The 14,566-nt window shown below is 34.3% G+C and overlaps 1 protein-coding gene across 4 annotated transcripts in view; it reads right to left on the bottom strand.

Moving 5' to 3' along the window:
- The window catches only part of LOC100716680 (sodium channel protein type 2 subunit alpha), a 129,828-nt gene that overhangs the window by 69,768 nt on the left and 45,494 nt on the right, over nucleotides 1-14,566 (bottom strand). For 3 of the 4 annotated variants that reach the window (XM_063259190.1, XM_063259193.1, XM_063259192.1), the window contains exons 4-11: nucleotides 10,145-10,235; nucleotides 9,394-9,522; nucleotides 8,738-8,829; nucleotides 7,591-7,863; nucleotides 4,857-4,920; nucleotides 3,336-3,477; nucleotides 2,990-3,196; nucleotides 1,391-1,678 (exon numbers count right to left, since the gene is read on the bottom strand). In XM_063259190.1, the coding sequence (XP_063115260.1) occupies nucleotides 1,391-1,678; nucleotides 2,990-3,196; nucleotides 3,336-3,477; nucleotides 4,857-4,920; nucleotides 7,591-7,863; nucleotides 8,738-8,829; nucleotides 9,394-9,522; nucleotides 10,145-10,235 (1,286 nt within the window). Of the gene's footprint in view, nucleotides 1-1,390; nucleotides 1,679-2,989; nucleotides 3,197-3,335; nucleotides 3,478-4,856; nucleotides 4,921-7,590; nucleotides 7,864-8,737; nucleotides 8,830-8,921; nucleotides 9,014-9,393; nucleotides 9,523-10,144; nucleotides 10,236-14,566 lie in introns of all 4 variants that reach the window. The other variant, XM_063259191.1, reaches the window with a different exon arrangement.

The following is a 14,566-nucleotide window of genomic DNA, read 5'->3' as shown; positions in this document are numbered from 1 at the left end:
AAAACGTTGGTCATGATAATATTAGTTTTTCAACCCCTGGATAGAGACACACACCTTGTGCTATTCACAGACATTATTTATCTGATTTAATACTTCTGTATTTTGCTTAAGACATCTTGAGTTGAATTTCTATGATTATCAATAGTAAGATATTAATTTCATCATAGGATATGATTAGTTTGGTTTTTTATCTCCAAAAAATTTAAATCAATTAATTATGAATATTTGATTAATTATATTCAATTAATAATGAATATTCCATTAAAATTATTACTTATTCATGATTGCAATTTTCATATTTCCTGCTCCATAAGTATGTTTCCAGTTTTCTTCTTAGATAATAAATCTTTTTCTCAATGACATCTGTAAGTGTTAGACACTCTTTCACATGATCCTATTCATTACTTACCGAAAGAAGCACATCTAAGAAGTCTGCTCCATCAATTGAGCCCAAATGTGTATGTGCATGTATACATATACATATATTTTCTCATTTTATTTTTTATATATTTTTGTGATACTGGGGATTGCAGCCCTTCACATTGAGCTATATCCCAACACTTTTGTTATATTTAATTTTGAGACAGAGAGGTTTTCATTAATGCCCAGGTGGGAGTGGAAATTTTGATCTTCCTGCCTCAGCCTTACAGAGTGCTGGTGTTACAGGCATGCATAATCACACCTAGCCTCTCTTGGTAATTGTAATTACAATTAAGGACCTAAATTGTAAATTTTAACATTTTGTAGTGGTACATAAACCAGAGGCATTCAGCAGCCATACACTGTAGTATGTAAATCAGCATATTCTTTGTTGTCTGGTGTTTAACAAGCAGCACAGAGAATCATACACAATTAAGCATCACTGGTTATTGGATGTCACAATCCTCCTCAGTGCATGTCTAACCAACAATCTTGGCTGCACGTTTCAACAAGTGTTGTTCCAGATCCCTTTGAAACAAGGGCATGAAGAATGCATTCGGCATGTGAAGTTTGCTCATGGGTAGGAACAACTGCACAGATGGCCTGAAAGCCTTCATGGTCCATGCCTGAGCACCTGCCACTAAGAAACCCAGTTACTGGGTCCAGGCATAGCAGCTAAGAAAGGATGGGGACCATCTGCTGATCATTCCTCTTGTGGAAAGCTGCCCGGGGACGCTTAAGTCTTTAACAAAACCTCAAACCCACAAACCTCCCCCCTCGGATTTCAAAATAGTCATAAAATCCACAGAATCTCTGAGGTCGTGGTCCAAACACTGTTGTCAGTGTGGTCAGTACCACGCTGACAACATTGTGCCATCCAGATGGCACAGCTTTATCACCACCAAATCCTAGCAAACTCTCGCGAAAATGAAATTTACAAAATCTAAGTTTAACTTTTTTTTTATTTTACCTGGTGTGGAGAAGAAAATCTCTTTTCATAGGTAAGCCTACTTCCTTCTAAGGAAAAACGGAAACCTTTTCTTCTGATGCTGTCTTCAGATTCAGATTTCCGGACTACGTCTTCCTTTTCTTCTTCACCAGACTGTTCTTTCTGTTTCTTTTTCTTTCTTCTGTTTTTCAGCTCTTTTTCACTCTTGGAGCTCAGTTTGGATGCTACTGAAGAACTCTCAGAGAAAACTCCGATCCCACCAGCACCACTGAAGTCTCTGGATTCAGCAGATGCTGCTGCAGCTGCTGCCTAGAAAAGCACAAAACAAATGGTAACTATGTGGAAACTTCAACATTTTATCTGGTTTTCCAGTTCATTTATTTTTAATGTAATCAATAAAGTCTTGAAAAACTATTCTTTATTTTCTTCCATATTTTGGAAAAATGCTACATTTTCACTACAGTAAACCCAGAAAAAAATCAACATACAGATAGAAGATGACACATGTGAATGACAAAGACTTTCAAGCTAGCTTCACAACTGTGTTTTAATTACCTACTAACATGGTCAAAATCATCAAATATCATAACATTTTTTATGACTTCAGCAATATTTCTAGAAAAAAATTCAGAGTTAAAATTATCCCCTTTAAACCTGCCTGACACTGGCTGTGTATCAGACTTCCACTTGATAATAATTTTTAGTGCTAGGTTGAATTGCTGAACTTGAGTCAGTCAACTATTTTAATTTATTTATTTTAATTTTCTTTTTTTAGTTTTTGAGCACATCACTGGAAAAGCACACACACAAAAAAGACCTATTACAGATTATGTATTAGGGAATTCTGGATCATGACATCTATAGGGGTTTATAAATTATAAAAGTACAATTTTTAAAAAATAAAGTACTCAGTGTTGCTACTACCCCAGGGTACTTTATTTGTCTAGTCTTTATTATATATTTAAGGATAATGAGTGATAGAACAGAACCACATTCAGCACTCAAGAAAAGACAAAAATAAGACATTGGATTGGTTTAATGCCAAGAGAAATATTTGTCTTATTTTGTAGACTCATCAAGTCAAAATTAAAAGAATTACAGAATAAGAGGCAGAAAATATGAGTGCTTTGAGGATTTCTGCATATAATGCACAGAACTGCATTTGCATACGTCATATACAAGATAAAGAGTATTGAATAGCTCTTCCAGCCATTATGAAATAATCTCATTTTGACTATATTTTTTTGCCCTTTCCCACCACTAGTAACACTGTGATAGAAGTGCAACTATAACCAGATCCCTGTTCTCCAGAATATAAAGAAAATGCTTTAGGATCAGGTATAAAAATCTACCCACTTTGTGAACTTGAATAAATGAGGGAGCTAATAGCTAATTTCTTCAGAAGAGAAGGGGACAAATAAAGGAGTTACAATTCTCCATGTTTCAATACCAACATGACTGACAATAGTCATCACAATCAAATTATAAATTTCTAATAAATGCACTCCTAACACCACATATATAGAACACTTTTTTAATGTCAACTACTATGCCACTGAGCTCCACAGTTAAGTCAGCAAATGAAGATGAAACAAAAGGTCTTGGACTTGTTAACTATACCTGAGCTTCTTCCTGCTGCTTTTTAAGTTGTTCGAGCATCTGCTGGAATTCAGCTTCTTTCTGTTCTGCCTCCTCCAGTGTGGCCTGATTCTGCTCCTCATAGGCCATGGCCACCACAGCCAGGATCAAATTTATCAAATAGAATGAGCCCAGGAAAATGACCAGCACAAAAAATATCATGTATGTCTTCCCAGCAGCACGTAATGTCTGTAAAAATGGGAGACATTTCGATATACTTTATATAGACTGTTATGAGCTCAAACTCTTGAGTTACAAAGTATGCAGAATTTTTTAAAAATAATCTGTATTTCATGCTTCCCAGAAGAATCATTATGTCTGTTCTCACCAGTTGATAAAGATTTTCCCAGAAGTCTTGAGTCATTAGGCGAAATAAGGACAAGAAGGCCCAGCTGAAGGTGTCAAAGCTGGTATAGCCATAGTTAGGGTTCCTTCCAGCCTTCACACAAATGTATCCTTCTGGACATTGACTGCAGTGAGGCGGGAAGAGAGGAGGTCAGTAGCTTCAACTCTGCTAGCTGGCTGTTCCAGTTTCATAGATGCCAACATACTTTATGCAGGCACTGGAGAAAACCTATTTCTTTCACATTACCTAGTGTGTAACCCTGCACCATGAGGATTCATTTATGTCCTAATGCAATCTATTACATCAATCTTGTGGATATGATCCATAATTGTCCAGTTATGTTTACTACATCTCCATATAAAAGCAATCATATCCTGGGTAACATCTTCTGGGACTTGAGAACATGACCAGGCAAACAAGTCTACTGGACAAAAGTGGAACTGGAAGTCTGTGAGGGGTTGTGGGGATTTAATGAGTGTGGTAACCTCAGAGGAGAGAATGACCTTGTATAGTTGACCTTAAAGATCAAGGTGGCCTAACCTCAGTGTTGTGCCTGGCATGTCTGGGCTGAATGATCTTAGGAAAGTTTGCTAATTTTGCTAATCTCCAGATACCTCATATAACAGAACTCAAAAGCAGACAGGCATTCAATGAGATACTGTATGTATAACGTTTAGTAGAGCACAGACAAGAGTTAAAATGTCTATTTTCTTGTCTTGAAATCTGGAGATACAAGCAGCATAATTTTTACCATTGGAGCCAAATGCATAGACTATTACCACTGAAAATTTTGCTATAGGTACTATTTACTGATGTCTATGATCTTTTCTTTTACCAAAAGAACATCTGATGATTCTAAAATATTTCTGAATAGGAGAATGTGACTAATTCCTGGAATTTCCTAGGCTTTTGGCCCATGTCATTCATAATAATTAAAAGTCCCATATAGCTATATATTCACTAATTCACTTGATCAACCATTTGATTATTATAGTACCATTATATGCATAAACTAAGGCAAGAAGGGGTGGCATTATATGATGGAGTCAACTATCCAAAAGATGCTTTCATTTTCAGGCACTTTGTTTAAATATTCTAGGTATGCAATCACCATGCCTCAGATATTGACATTATTTTCAGAGAGATTTTACATTTCAAGCCATAGAGACCACATTAGCATAAATAAAATATCACACTTCTACAAGTACATGCTTATGAATTCTATTAACTTAAGCTTCTTATGTGTATGGACTGCTTTTTGTATTTTTCACTGAGCTAATTTGGAAGATTAGATGTGCCCTAGTATAGAAAAATAGTTTCTGCGTATGAGTGTGTGAAGGAGGTGAGAATCCACACTTATCCTGGCTATTCTGAGAGGCAGCGTGCAGTGGAATTTGTGAAGGGTTTTGAATGAGGAGTGAGCTGGGAAGGTGGGTGAGAGGTGGCAGGTTACTGAGACTGATGGGGCAGTGCAGTCTTAGACTCAGTGGGAGCATAACTTACCCCGCATCCGAGCTGTTACCACACAGCAGAGCATCATTCTGCCCTTCCAGAAAATAAAAGTGACCTATTTTAAACAGCGAGGAATAGAATCATTAAACATCTTTGAAACACTTCAGGCACTGATTTAAGTAATAAAGCTTACACGTGTTTTCACTAACAGTAAAATGGATAAGCCTAATAAATATTATGGCTAAATGAGAAGATTTTCAAAGTAATTGAATACTTGTTGAGTATTCATATGCATTTAATGCAAAAAATAACACTTCAAAACTAACTTGTATTTAGAAAATCTGTTGTAACAAGCAACAATTCTAGAAGGAATAACTATTATATCATTCTCATACCAAGATAAATTGCAAATATGAACTTAAACTGCTTCAATATTTCAAAACAGAGCTGTGAAATTAAAGCTACTTTCTTGGCACAAAGTGAGTGAGAGGGAAGCCTTGTTGCTTCTAATTGCTTCCATGTAAACAGAATTTTACTTTAAAAATACTTTTTCAATTGAACTTAAAATAGATTTAGACTTTTTTCTGCCAATTGTCGCTTAATTTTTTGTGAGAACTGAGATTAGATATTTATTTCATATGTCTTGTTTTGAGGTTTTGCTGAATTTTTTTCTTTCAAACAAACAAAATAAACATCTTCTCCAGGACTATATTTATCCTAAGTAGTTCTCATCTTAATTCTAATTATATAACATATATAAATGCAAAGATGATCTGATATGTATTTTTGAATACATATATTCAAAAATACACTTTTATACATTCACATAAGCACATACAAACATATATACCTGAATAAATTTAAACATACCTTCCTTCAAAATATACTCATATTTAAGAATATTGAAGTTCTATTCCAAGATATTCTAATACTTTATTTAGGGAAATGTGGGTCATAATTTTATAAATAGTTTAAATCCTTACATTAAAATATACATTGAAAGACAATTCTAGATGTTTGTAGATTTAAAGGCCAGTCTATTAATACAACATTAAAAATATATGAGTTTTTTTGCATGTAAAATATTTGTGTTATTATTTTTATGTCATAGTTAACAAGTATTTTTTTAAAATACAAAAATGGGAAAAGTGACATTTTAATGATTTGCTTACCTAAAATGTAAAATTGTTTTGGCTTTGAAGACAAATAATAACATGAAAAATAAACTAAGAACATACAAGCCAAAATAAAGGATAAATTGTTAATATTCTTAATAAACTAAAGAGGCCGTATGACTCTGGGAGGCAGGAGGATTGCAAGTCTGAATCCAGTTTGTGCAGCTCAGCGACCTACCAAGATCCTGTCTCAAAATTAAAAGATAAAAAGGGGCAAGGGATATAGCTCAGTTAGCAGGCCCCGGGTTCAATTCTTAGTACTGAAGAAAAAAAGGAGAATCTATGTGAATTTTCTCAAAACATTATTATCTAATAAAATAGTAAGCAAAAATACCAACAGAAAATTCGTAAGACATAACTTATCATTGATACTAGTAAAAGCATTTTAAAAAATTATTTACATTAATTATTAAGGAACAAATAAAACAGGAGAGAAAATGTTTCCTTCTGCCGTATCTTAAAATACATTTCTAGTTAAGGCTAGTAAGAGTTTAGTAAAGCGATCACTGCTGCAGGGAGTATAGAGTGGTATCATTTGTCATAAACAGCTTGACACTATATCTATATAGCCTAAATCTAGCCATTCCTTTGACTCCTTCCACAAAATACTAAGAGAAATCCATTTGAAAGAAACAAAAACAAGGAAAAGATTTGTGTGTAAAGTGTGTTACTATGCCATTACAATTGTAGATGGGAAACTTCATAATTAGTGAAATAATTTGTTTCATTTATCTATTGATCCAATGAACTTTACTCTTACAAGTATTAAAATTCGTAAGAATGCTAACATTTTAAATGATACTATAATGGGAGAAGTGATATAATTTCCAATTTTAAAGAACATGTAGACCATGAAAGATATCCTAGAATACATATTGCAGTGGGGTATACATTCTGAAGACACCACTAGAAATCACAAAATAGTACCTAATTGTACATGGAAAGAAAGGTGTTTAGGTTACTAAATGGCAGAGCTTCTGGCCTCAGGGATGAGAGATAATGTGGAATTATATGGCATCATAAGACCATTCTGATGTCCTTGCCTAAAATAAAATAAAGTACCCTGACAAATAGTTATAATACAAGGACTGATACCAAAAATAAATTAGAAGACAAGTAAGTGAATGAGTGAACCAAGAATTCCAAGGTTCTGGTTTCACCCTGGTGAATGGTTTCTCTGTTTCCACAAACATTATATACACTCCAGAGTCAACCAAATAGGTCAAAATTATTTTCTCCAGTCTTCTTACTAATGTATTTCAGCACAACAAATTCAAACTAGTAAATGATTCAAATTACTGATTTAGGAAGATAACTTAAAACTTCTGGTCAATGTTTACCAATAAATACTTTTTTATGAAGCATAGTACAGAAGCATAGTTGTGGATACTGTGTAAGAAAAGATAACATATTCTCCAGTGGTAATTTTTATCATATAAACTGAGGCATAAGGATACAGAGGTGAGGTAACATTTGATTTTCTTACTAGAAATACTGTTATCTTAGATTAATCTAAGTCGTCTAGTTCACATAATAATTGAGATCATTTTCACCTCATAGAGTCATTGATTTTTAGAGAATTAATTTAAAGGTAAAAAAGTATATCTTACTTTGATCCTCAATGTAGTCATCCCAGTTAAACAAGCTCACTGTTCTATTGAAAATAGTACCATTCCCATAGGATGAGTTAGTAAAGAAGGAAGTGATATTTATTTCAAAGGAAGAATTGTCTGGGGGCCATTGCAAACATTTATTCCGCAGATTGCCCATGAACAATTGTAGGCCTATTAGTGCAAATACGCTCAGACAGAACACAGTCAGGATCATGACATCAGAGAGCTTCTTCACTGACTGGATCAGTGCCCCCACAATGGTCTTCAGGCCTGCAAACAAAATCAGAGGGAAGACTTTTAACCGACTGCCCAATAGCTACTTACTGACAAAAATATCATGAACTTGTCCTGGAGAATAAAAACGTCATGCAGAATGCCAAAAATATTAGTTTAATGTTTGTGACTGAATAACAATTTCATGAGAAGCCTGCTAGCCAGTGAAAATGAATGAAAGCAGAATTTGTATGTTCATTAGAAAACTGTGAATGGAAACGACTCAATTGTGTTTCCAAACACTCTGTAGAGCAAAAGAAATGATTTTGTTATTCATGCTTAAACATCGACCTTCTGTAAATACTTAGCTTTTATTTGCAGATGTCTTGCTCTCTAACCCCTTATTCATTTTAGAAAAATCTATCTGAATAGCATAAGGAGAAATATTGATGTCATTGAATTATGAGTTTATTAGTTGATGAATTCTGATGCTAGACTATGGGTTTAAAAAAAGGAAGACATCTGAAAACTGAGCCCCATGCAGCACTCATGCTATCCCTTGCTCTTTCATATATCTGCAGTTAGAAACACTGCCAGCTTTGGGCCTATTTGCTCAATTTTGTTTCAGTTTGAAAGTGTCACAGTTTAGCTTCTGCGCAGAAAGCTTGATGTTACAGGATGCAAACCAGGTAGCCTGCTGCTGCAAATGTCTCATGCAAAACTTGTTAAACTCAAAGGCTGATTTAGGACAGCTGTAAAGAAAGCAACTAGTAAAAAGCAAAGAATCAAATCCATCCAAAACCTGATGTACCGATCCTTGCTTTATACAGTTATTTGCAATATGCGACAAGCAATAAGCCCTTTGCAAGAAAGCTGGGACTGTAGCGTTGATGCAACTAAAGTCAGCCTCGGTGTTTAACCTAGCTCTCACCTGGAATGACTGAAATAGTTTTCAGTGCTCGGAGAACTCTGAATGTTCTCAACGCTGAGACATTGCCCAGGTCCACAAACTCTGTCACATATCTGTAATAGGGAGTTCACACACAGACACAATAACACACAAGAAACAGTTGGAGATATAAGGAGCCTACCACCTTATACCACTTTCTTCTTACCTGGAATTACAGAAATAGTTTTCAAAGCTCTCAATACTCTGAAAGTTCGAAGAGCTGAAACATTGCCTAGGTTTACAAATTCTGTTACATACCTGTAGAATTAAATCAGAGTTATTCAGAATTTAGAGAAATCTAAGTTCATGTTGGTCTTTAACCAAGACCTTTTCAACTTCAATGAGTGTTGCCATCATATTTCCCAATTAAGAGAAAAATGGCATCGTTATTGATTTTAATCTCTGTTATTTGGGAAACTATTACCGTAGCGTGCTAATTGAAATCAAAGCCATATAATTTATTATGATAGTTCCTAATTTCTCCAAACTGAATGATATAATTAGAAGAAAAACAGTTTGAATTTAAATGATTTCTAAGAAAAATGATTGATCTATAAAAGGGAAGCCACAAGGAGAAATATAGAATAGGCTTCCTGCAGTAATTTACTCTCCAGGAGAAAATGTATGAAGGTACTTACGCAAAAGTAATGACTGTGAAATCCAACCAATTCCAAGGATCCCGTAGAAATGTGAAATCTTCTAAACAAAAACCCCTTGCAAGTATTTTAATAAGTGATTCAAAAGTATAAATTCCTGTAAAGGTGTACCTAAGAGAAAATAGCCAAGCTCACATTAAAGATACATTTATCTGTTATCCCTATAGTATACAGGCCAGGCAGGGTTTACTGCATAAAAGTACCATTTAATTCTAAAAGAAATTCTCATCAAATTAAATAATCAAACATTGTACTATTTAGAATACTCTGGACTTCAGTCTGATTTAAACAAATAGACATAATCCCAAAATGAATGAAGTATTTGTGTTTCATAGAATATGAACAATTGAAGGCCTTGAAATATATACTACTAAAGCATAGAACTGTGTTATCTAAGGGGAAAAGAATGTACATATTAAGTATGATTTTTATTCATAGACAGTAGGAATCATTGGTAACCTCAAAAGAACACAAGCCATGCAAGGAACAGAAAGGGCTAGAGATAGTGGCCATCAAACTACTGGATATCAAGTTACTTTAGGTAACCAACTGAGTAACCCACTGCACGTTTTGTCCTAAAAGAAATTAATTGTTGAAATGAATTTGAATTAGCATCTGACTTAGAATGGCATGATTTATCCAGGAAACTGAAAAGATCCCAAGATGTCAGAGGCACAATTTGAAACACAATGGCTTATCAAAGTTGAAAGATACTTTTGAATTCTCTACTTACTCTACATTCTTCGTCCAGTCCGGAGGATTACTCATGGTCATAAATACACAGTTGGTGAGAATTGTGCACATAATGAGCACATTGAATAAAGTGAAAAAATATTGTCAAGGAAGACAAAACTACAAAAAAATTCTCACTTTCATGCATTACAATGCCTTTACCACCATCAAGTTTAAAACTTGCAAGCTAATTATTTGTCATTGACCCTTTCCTAGTTCTGTAATTCAACTACATCGTATCTAGAACCCTTCTTCAGAACAACTCATCATCTACTTTCAATTTATGTAGATAGTTGTAATTAAAAAGATTAAAAGCAGATAATGAATTCATTGGTGAATAATTTATCAATGTGGGTTTTCTTAATGACTTCTTACTTTTCACTTTTGATTATGTCATCATATAACTTACGTACCATAAAATAGTAACTCAACTTCAAATGCTATTCAATAGGCCAGTGAGTAGACAGTGTTGTATTAATCTTCTAAGGAAATACCTATGCAAAGTAGTCAGAGCAATACTTGATTTTTTTTGTTTTGTTTTGTTTTGCTGCGAGTAGCAGTGTTGTAAGGTCCCTGCTAAATGCTCAGCTTTTTAAAATATAGCAACAGGAAAGAATGATGTGTATCAACCACGTGAGGGCACTACAGTCTAGAGAACACAGAACAACACTAGTTTAAAGAGAAACAGTTTTTCTTTACTGCTAAAAAAAGCAACAGCAAAAAAATTCAGATGCCTTGCAGCCAGATATGAGATTACACATTCCACCTCTAATCCAGCCTTTAAACCCTGCTTTCTGGGAGGCTGAGGGAGGAAGATCACAAATTCAAGGTCAGTTGGGGCCATTTAGTCACTTAATGAGACGTTGTACTAGGATTGTAGTTCAAGGTAAGGTCCTGGATTCAATCCCAGTAATAAACACACACACACACACACACACACACACACACACACGCACACACACTGCCTTGCCACTATATATTAATGTTAGCTTACAGAACATTATCTCCCTCTGTGCTTTCTGACCTTCAAGGCCTACTAAGGAATCATAACACCTTTGGTAGAGGGGTATTAACTAGGTGAATGGTCACTAACTTTTATGGTCCAATCACAGCCCTAAATTTTTCTATTTGGTTTTTCTGCCTACCTAAGAAGACAATTTCAACCTTTCTTCTCCAATCTCAAACTCACATCTATTCCAAACAGATGACCTTATTCTCACTTCCCAGAGAAAGAAGACAGCGCAAGGGTTTATGTCCTGCTGCTGGACTGAAAATTCTATCTGCATTGGGAACTTTCCTGTCTCTGCCTCTGCCTCTGCCTCTGCTCTTTCTCTGTCTCTGTCTCTGTCTCTGTCTCTGTCTCTGTCTCTGTCTCTGTCTCTGTCCTCTCTCTCTCTCTCTCTCTCTCTCTCTCTCTCTCTCTCTCTCTCTGTCTGTCTTTCTCTTTCTCACTGTAACTGGGGTCAAACTCAACAACCTAGCACTTGCTAGAGAGGTGCTTGTGCCGCTGAGCTAAATCACTGGCCTGTGACCTTTCCTTTCAAGCCTCCATCCACACTTTCTATGTTTTCCACTCATCCAAGATCCTTTAGCAACCCTCAAGCCTCCCTTCTCTTATCCTGCAGGGTCTCTCACCCTAGTGCCCTCTTTTTGTCAACATGAACATTGTCGTGTCTCTCCTGTCTTGAGGGAGGAGGAGATTCTCTCCTATAACCCTGTAAACTTTTATTGGCACTTACAGCCCTACCTCTCTTCTTCATCTCATAACCAAATTTTATTTTCCTTCCACTGCTGTGTGTTTGCAATACATAACAACTGCATTCATCTTGGGGCATTAATATATATATATATATTACATTTTAAACATTTTACTCTTCCTCCCTGGGCTTCTTCTCCCTATCCAATCTCAGACGCCCTTCCTGTCTCTGCAAAATCTACCTTTCTGTTTCCTTTACTTTCTCTTGCATTTTATCCTTCAAATTATTTCTATTTTGGAATTTACTTATAAGAGAAACCATGTGATATTTAACATTTATTTCACTTAGCGTTATGCTCTCAAGATGCATCTATTTTTCTACAAAAGGCTTGAAATGTATTCTTCCCATGCATAAATGAACTTCTTGAAAGCACTGTTGGTCTTTTACTGATGTTCTACTGCATCCTCAGCATGCCTTCATTTCTTTCTGTAGAAGGAAAGCATATCAATGTTTTGTTCCAAGACAAAATCTGAGTTATTTGATTTGCCTTCAGCAGCATTTGACAAGGACAGTGTCACTCTCCTTTACATTAAGTTCTCTACCGTTTGTTTCCATGAGGTTCTGACTCTCTGGAGTCTTAAAGACTTGGGACAACAATTTTTCCAAATCTTTTGACATACTGCATTTCCATTTTGAAAAGAATTCATATTGTTGCCACCTTTTCTCTTCTGCTATCCTGCCTCATTCATCAGTAAACACAACACTGGGTGCTGTCTGTGCGCCACCTATGAAACACATCTCTCCAAGCAATGATATGTGAAATTAAGCAGGAACTTAGACTTAGTTCAATACTCTGTTCATAAAGACACTGGGGGAATGTGTATTAGGTAAGTGACCACCGAATCAGAGTTTGGAAAACCAGATACAGCTTTCTTTTTTGAAGTCTATGTACATATGTAAGTGTCCACGTGACATCTATGTTTGAAGATCTCATCAAAATTCAAAATTATTTAACATTTACTGAGTTCTAAAATTGAGCTAAAAATCTTTTCAATCTTTCCCTCTGCTCTTTCTACATCTCCATATCCTATAAAATGTTCCATGATCTAGGAATTTAGAATTTTAGGTTTTTCTCTCTCTTCCTAAACCTCCACATTCATCTTGGCACCAAATCCTGTCAATTCTGTCTACTATCTACAGAATCACTAAACTATTTTCCATCTCTACATTGCTGGTTGGCCCAAGAATAACATCAAATTTATTATTATAGTTTTCTTTAAACTAGTCTTTCTGAGCCCACATTTGTCTCCTTTCAATCTATTCTGCACTCTCTGATCCATAATAATCTTTGTAAACCTAATTAGAGTCATTTTGGTAGTTCTCCACTATTTTAGTGAGTTTGGTGTTTTTTTTTTTTTTTTTTTTTTTTTTTTTTTTTTTTTTTTTTTTTGTTTGTTTGTTTGTTTGTTTTGAGACAGGACTTCACTGTGCAGTTCAGGCAGCAATCCTCATGCCTTAACCTTCTGAATACTGGGATTACAGGTGTGCACCATCATGCCTGGCTCCTCCACTTTTAGGATAATGATAAAATGAAATAAAGATTCTAAGAAATATGACATAGCTTACTTCTTTACCTTTAGCTTCTTTTCTTCTTATTACACTGTGTACATTGTAATAACCTTGTAATTATTTTAGAATATAGACTATGAAAGTTTTCTATACATTTTCTCAAAACAGGGCCTTTCAAATGTCAAATCTCATGGAAATGTTGTCTGCTTTAATCTGGCATATATATATATATCAGATATATACATATATATTTACATATATTTATATATGTAATCTGGCATATATATATATCAGATAAAATTACCCCAATAGAATAGTATCTACCATTTTAGTATGCAAATTACATGTTCATTTAGCACCATGAAATATTCTTTCAGTGATAAATTTCACATACATTATGCATATAACTTTCTACATTTTTCAAAAAAGATATGATATAAAATACATATAAGGTGAAAATTAGCAACCAAAGTTTTATGATTCTTTGTAAAATCTTTTCTTTATAACAGTAGAATTTAACAATATAAAACAAAACAGAATATACTTAAATATTAATAACATGAATGCTTCTTTTCTAGTAAGGGCCAAGTGATAAAATATTATACTCAAATAGATTGTTCTTCACATTAAGTTCATTTTAGTAAGCAAATATTCCTTTCAGTTAGAAGTCCTGACAGACACTTAAAAAATTAAGTATATTGATTTTAAACTAAAATAGTAACAAGAGTTAGCTTTATACACCTTTAGCATAGTGTGTCTCTAAAGTTTTGAAATCCATTAATTTTATTATTAATTATTAATTTATATAAGTCACATGTTTTTCAAATTCCTGAATTTTGACAAGTGACTTGAATAGTAGAGATCCAGATAATCATAACAAATATTTAAATATGAATAAGTACAATGTAGGTATAAACTTTATATTGTTAATATTGTGCATTGAAAAAAATAGAAAAACTGCAGATAAAATTAGATTTCAATGAAATATGTGATCCTTCTGGAAAGTATTTAAAATAAAAGTTGGCCTTTTTTCTTTTACAATGAGTTTTCAAAATTCGCATCACTCAAACAACAAAGTAGATTTTCTGACTCATTCAAATCCCTTTTTTACTTATTTGTATCTGATTTTCCTCTGATATAACAGTCATTTAGTTAAT

This window comes from Cavia porcellus, unplaced genomic scaffold, assembly GCF_034190915.1.
Source record: "Cavia porcellus strain 051 isolate PalLab524CR breed Dunkin Hartley unplaced genomic scaffold, mCavPor4.1 scaffold_12, whole genome shotgun sequence".
NCBI lineage: Eukaryota > Metazoa > Chordata > Mammalia > Rodentia > Caviidae > Cavia > Cavia porcellus.
The sequence above is the reverse complement of the archived record's forward strand: the minus strand, read 5'-3'. Positions and strand labels throughout refer to the sequence as shown.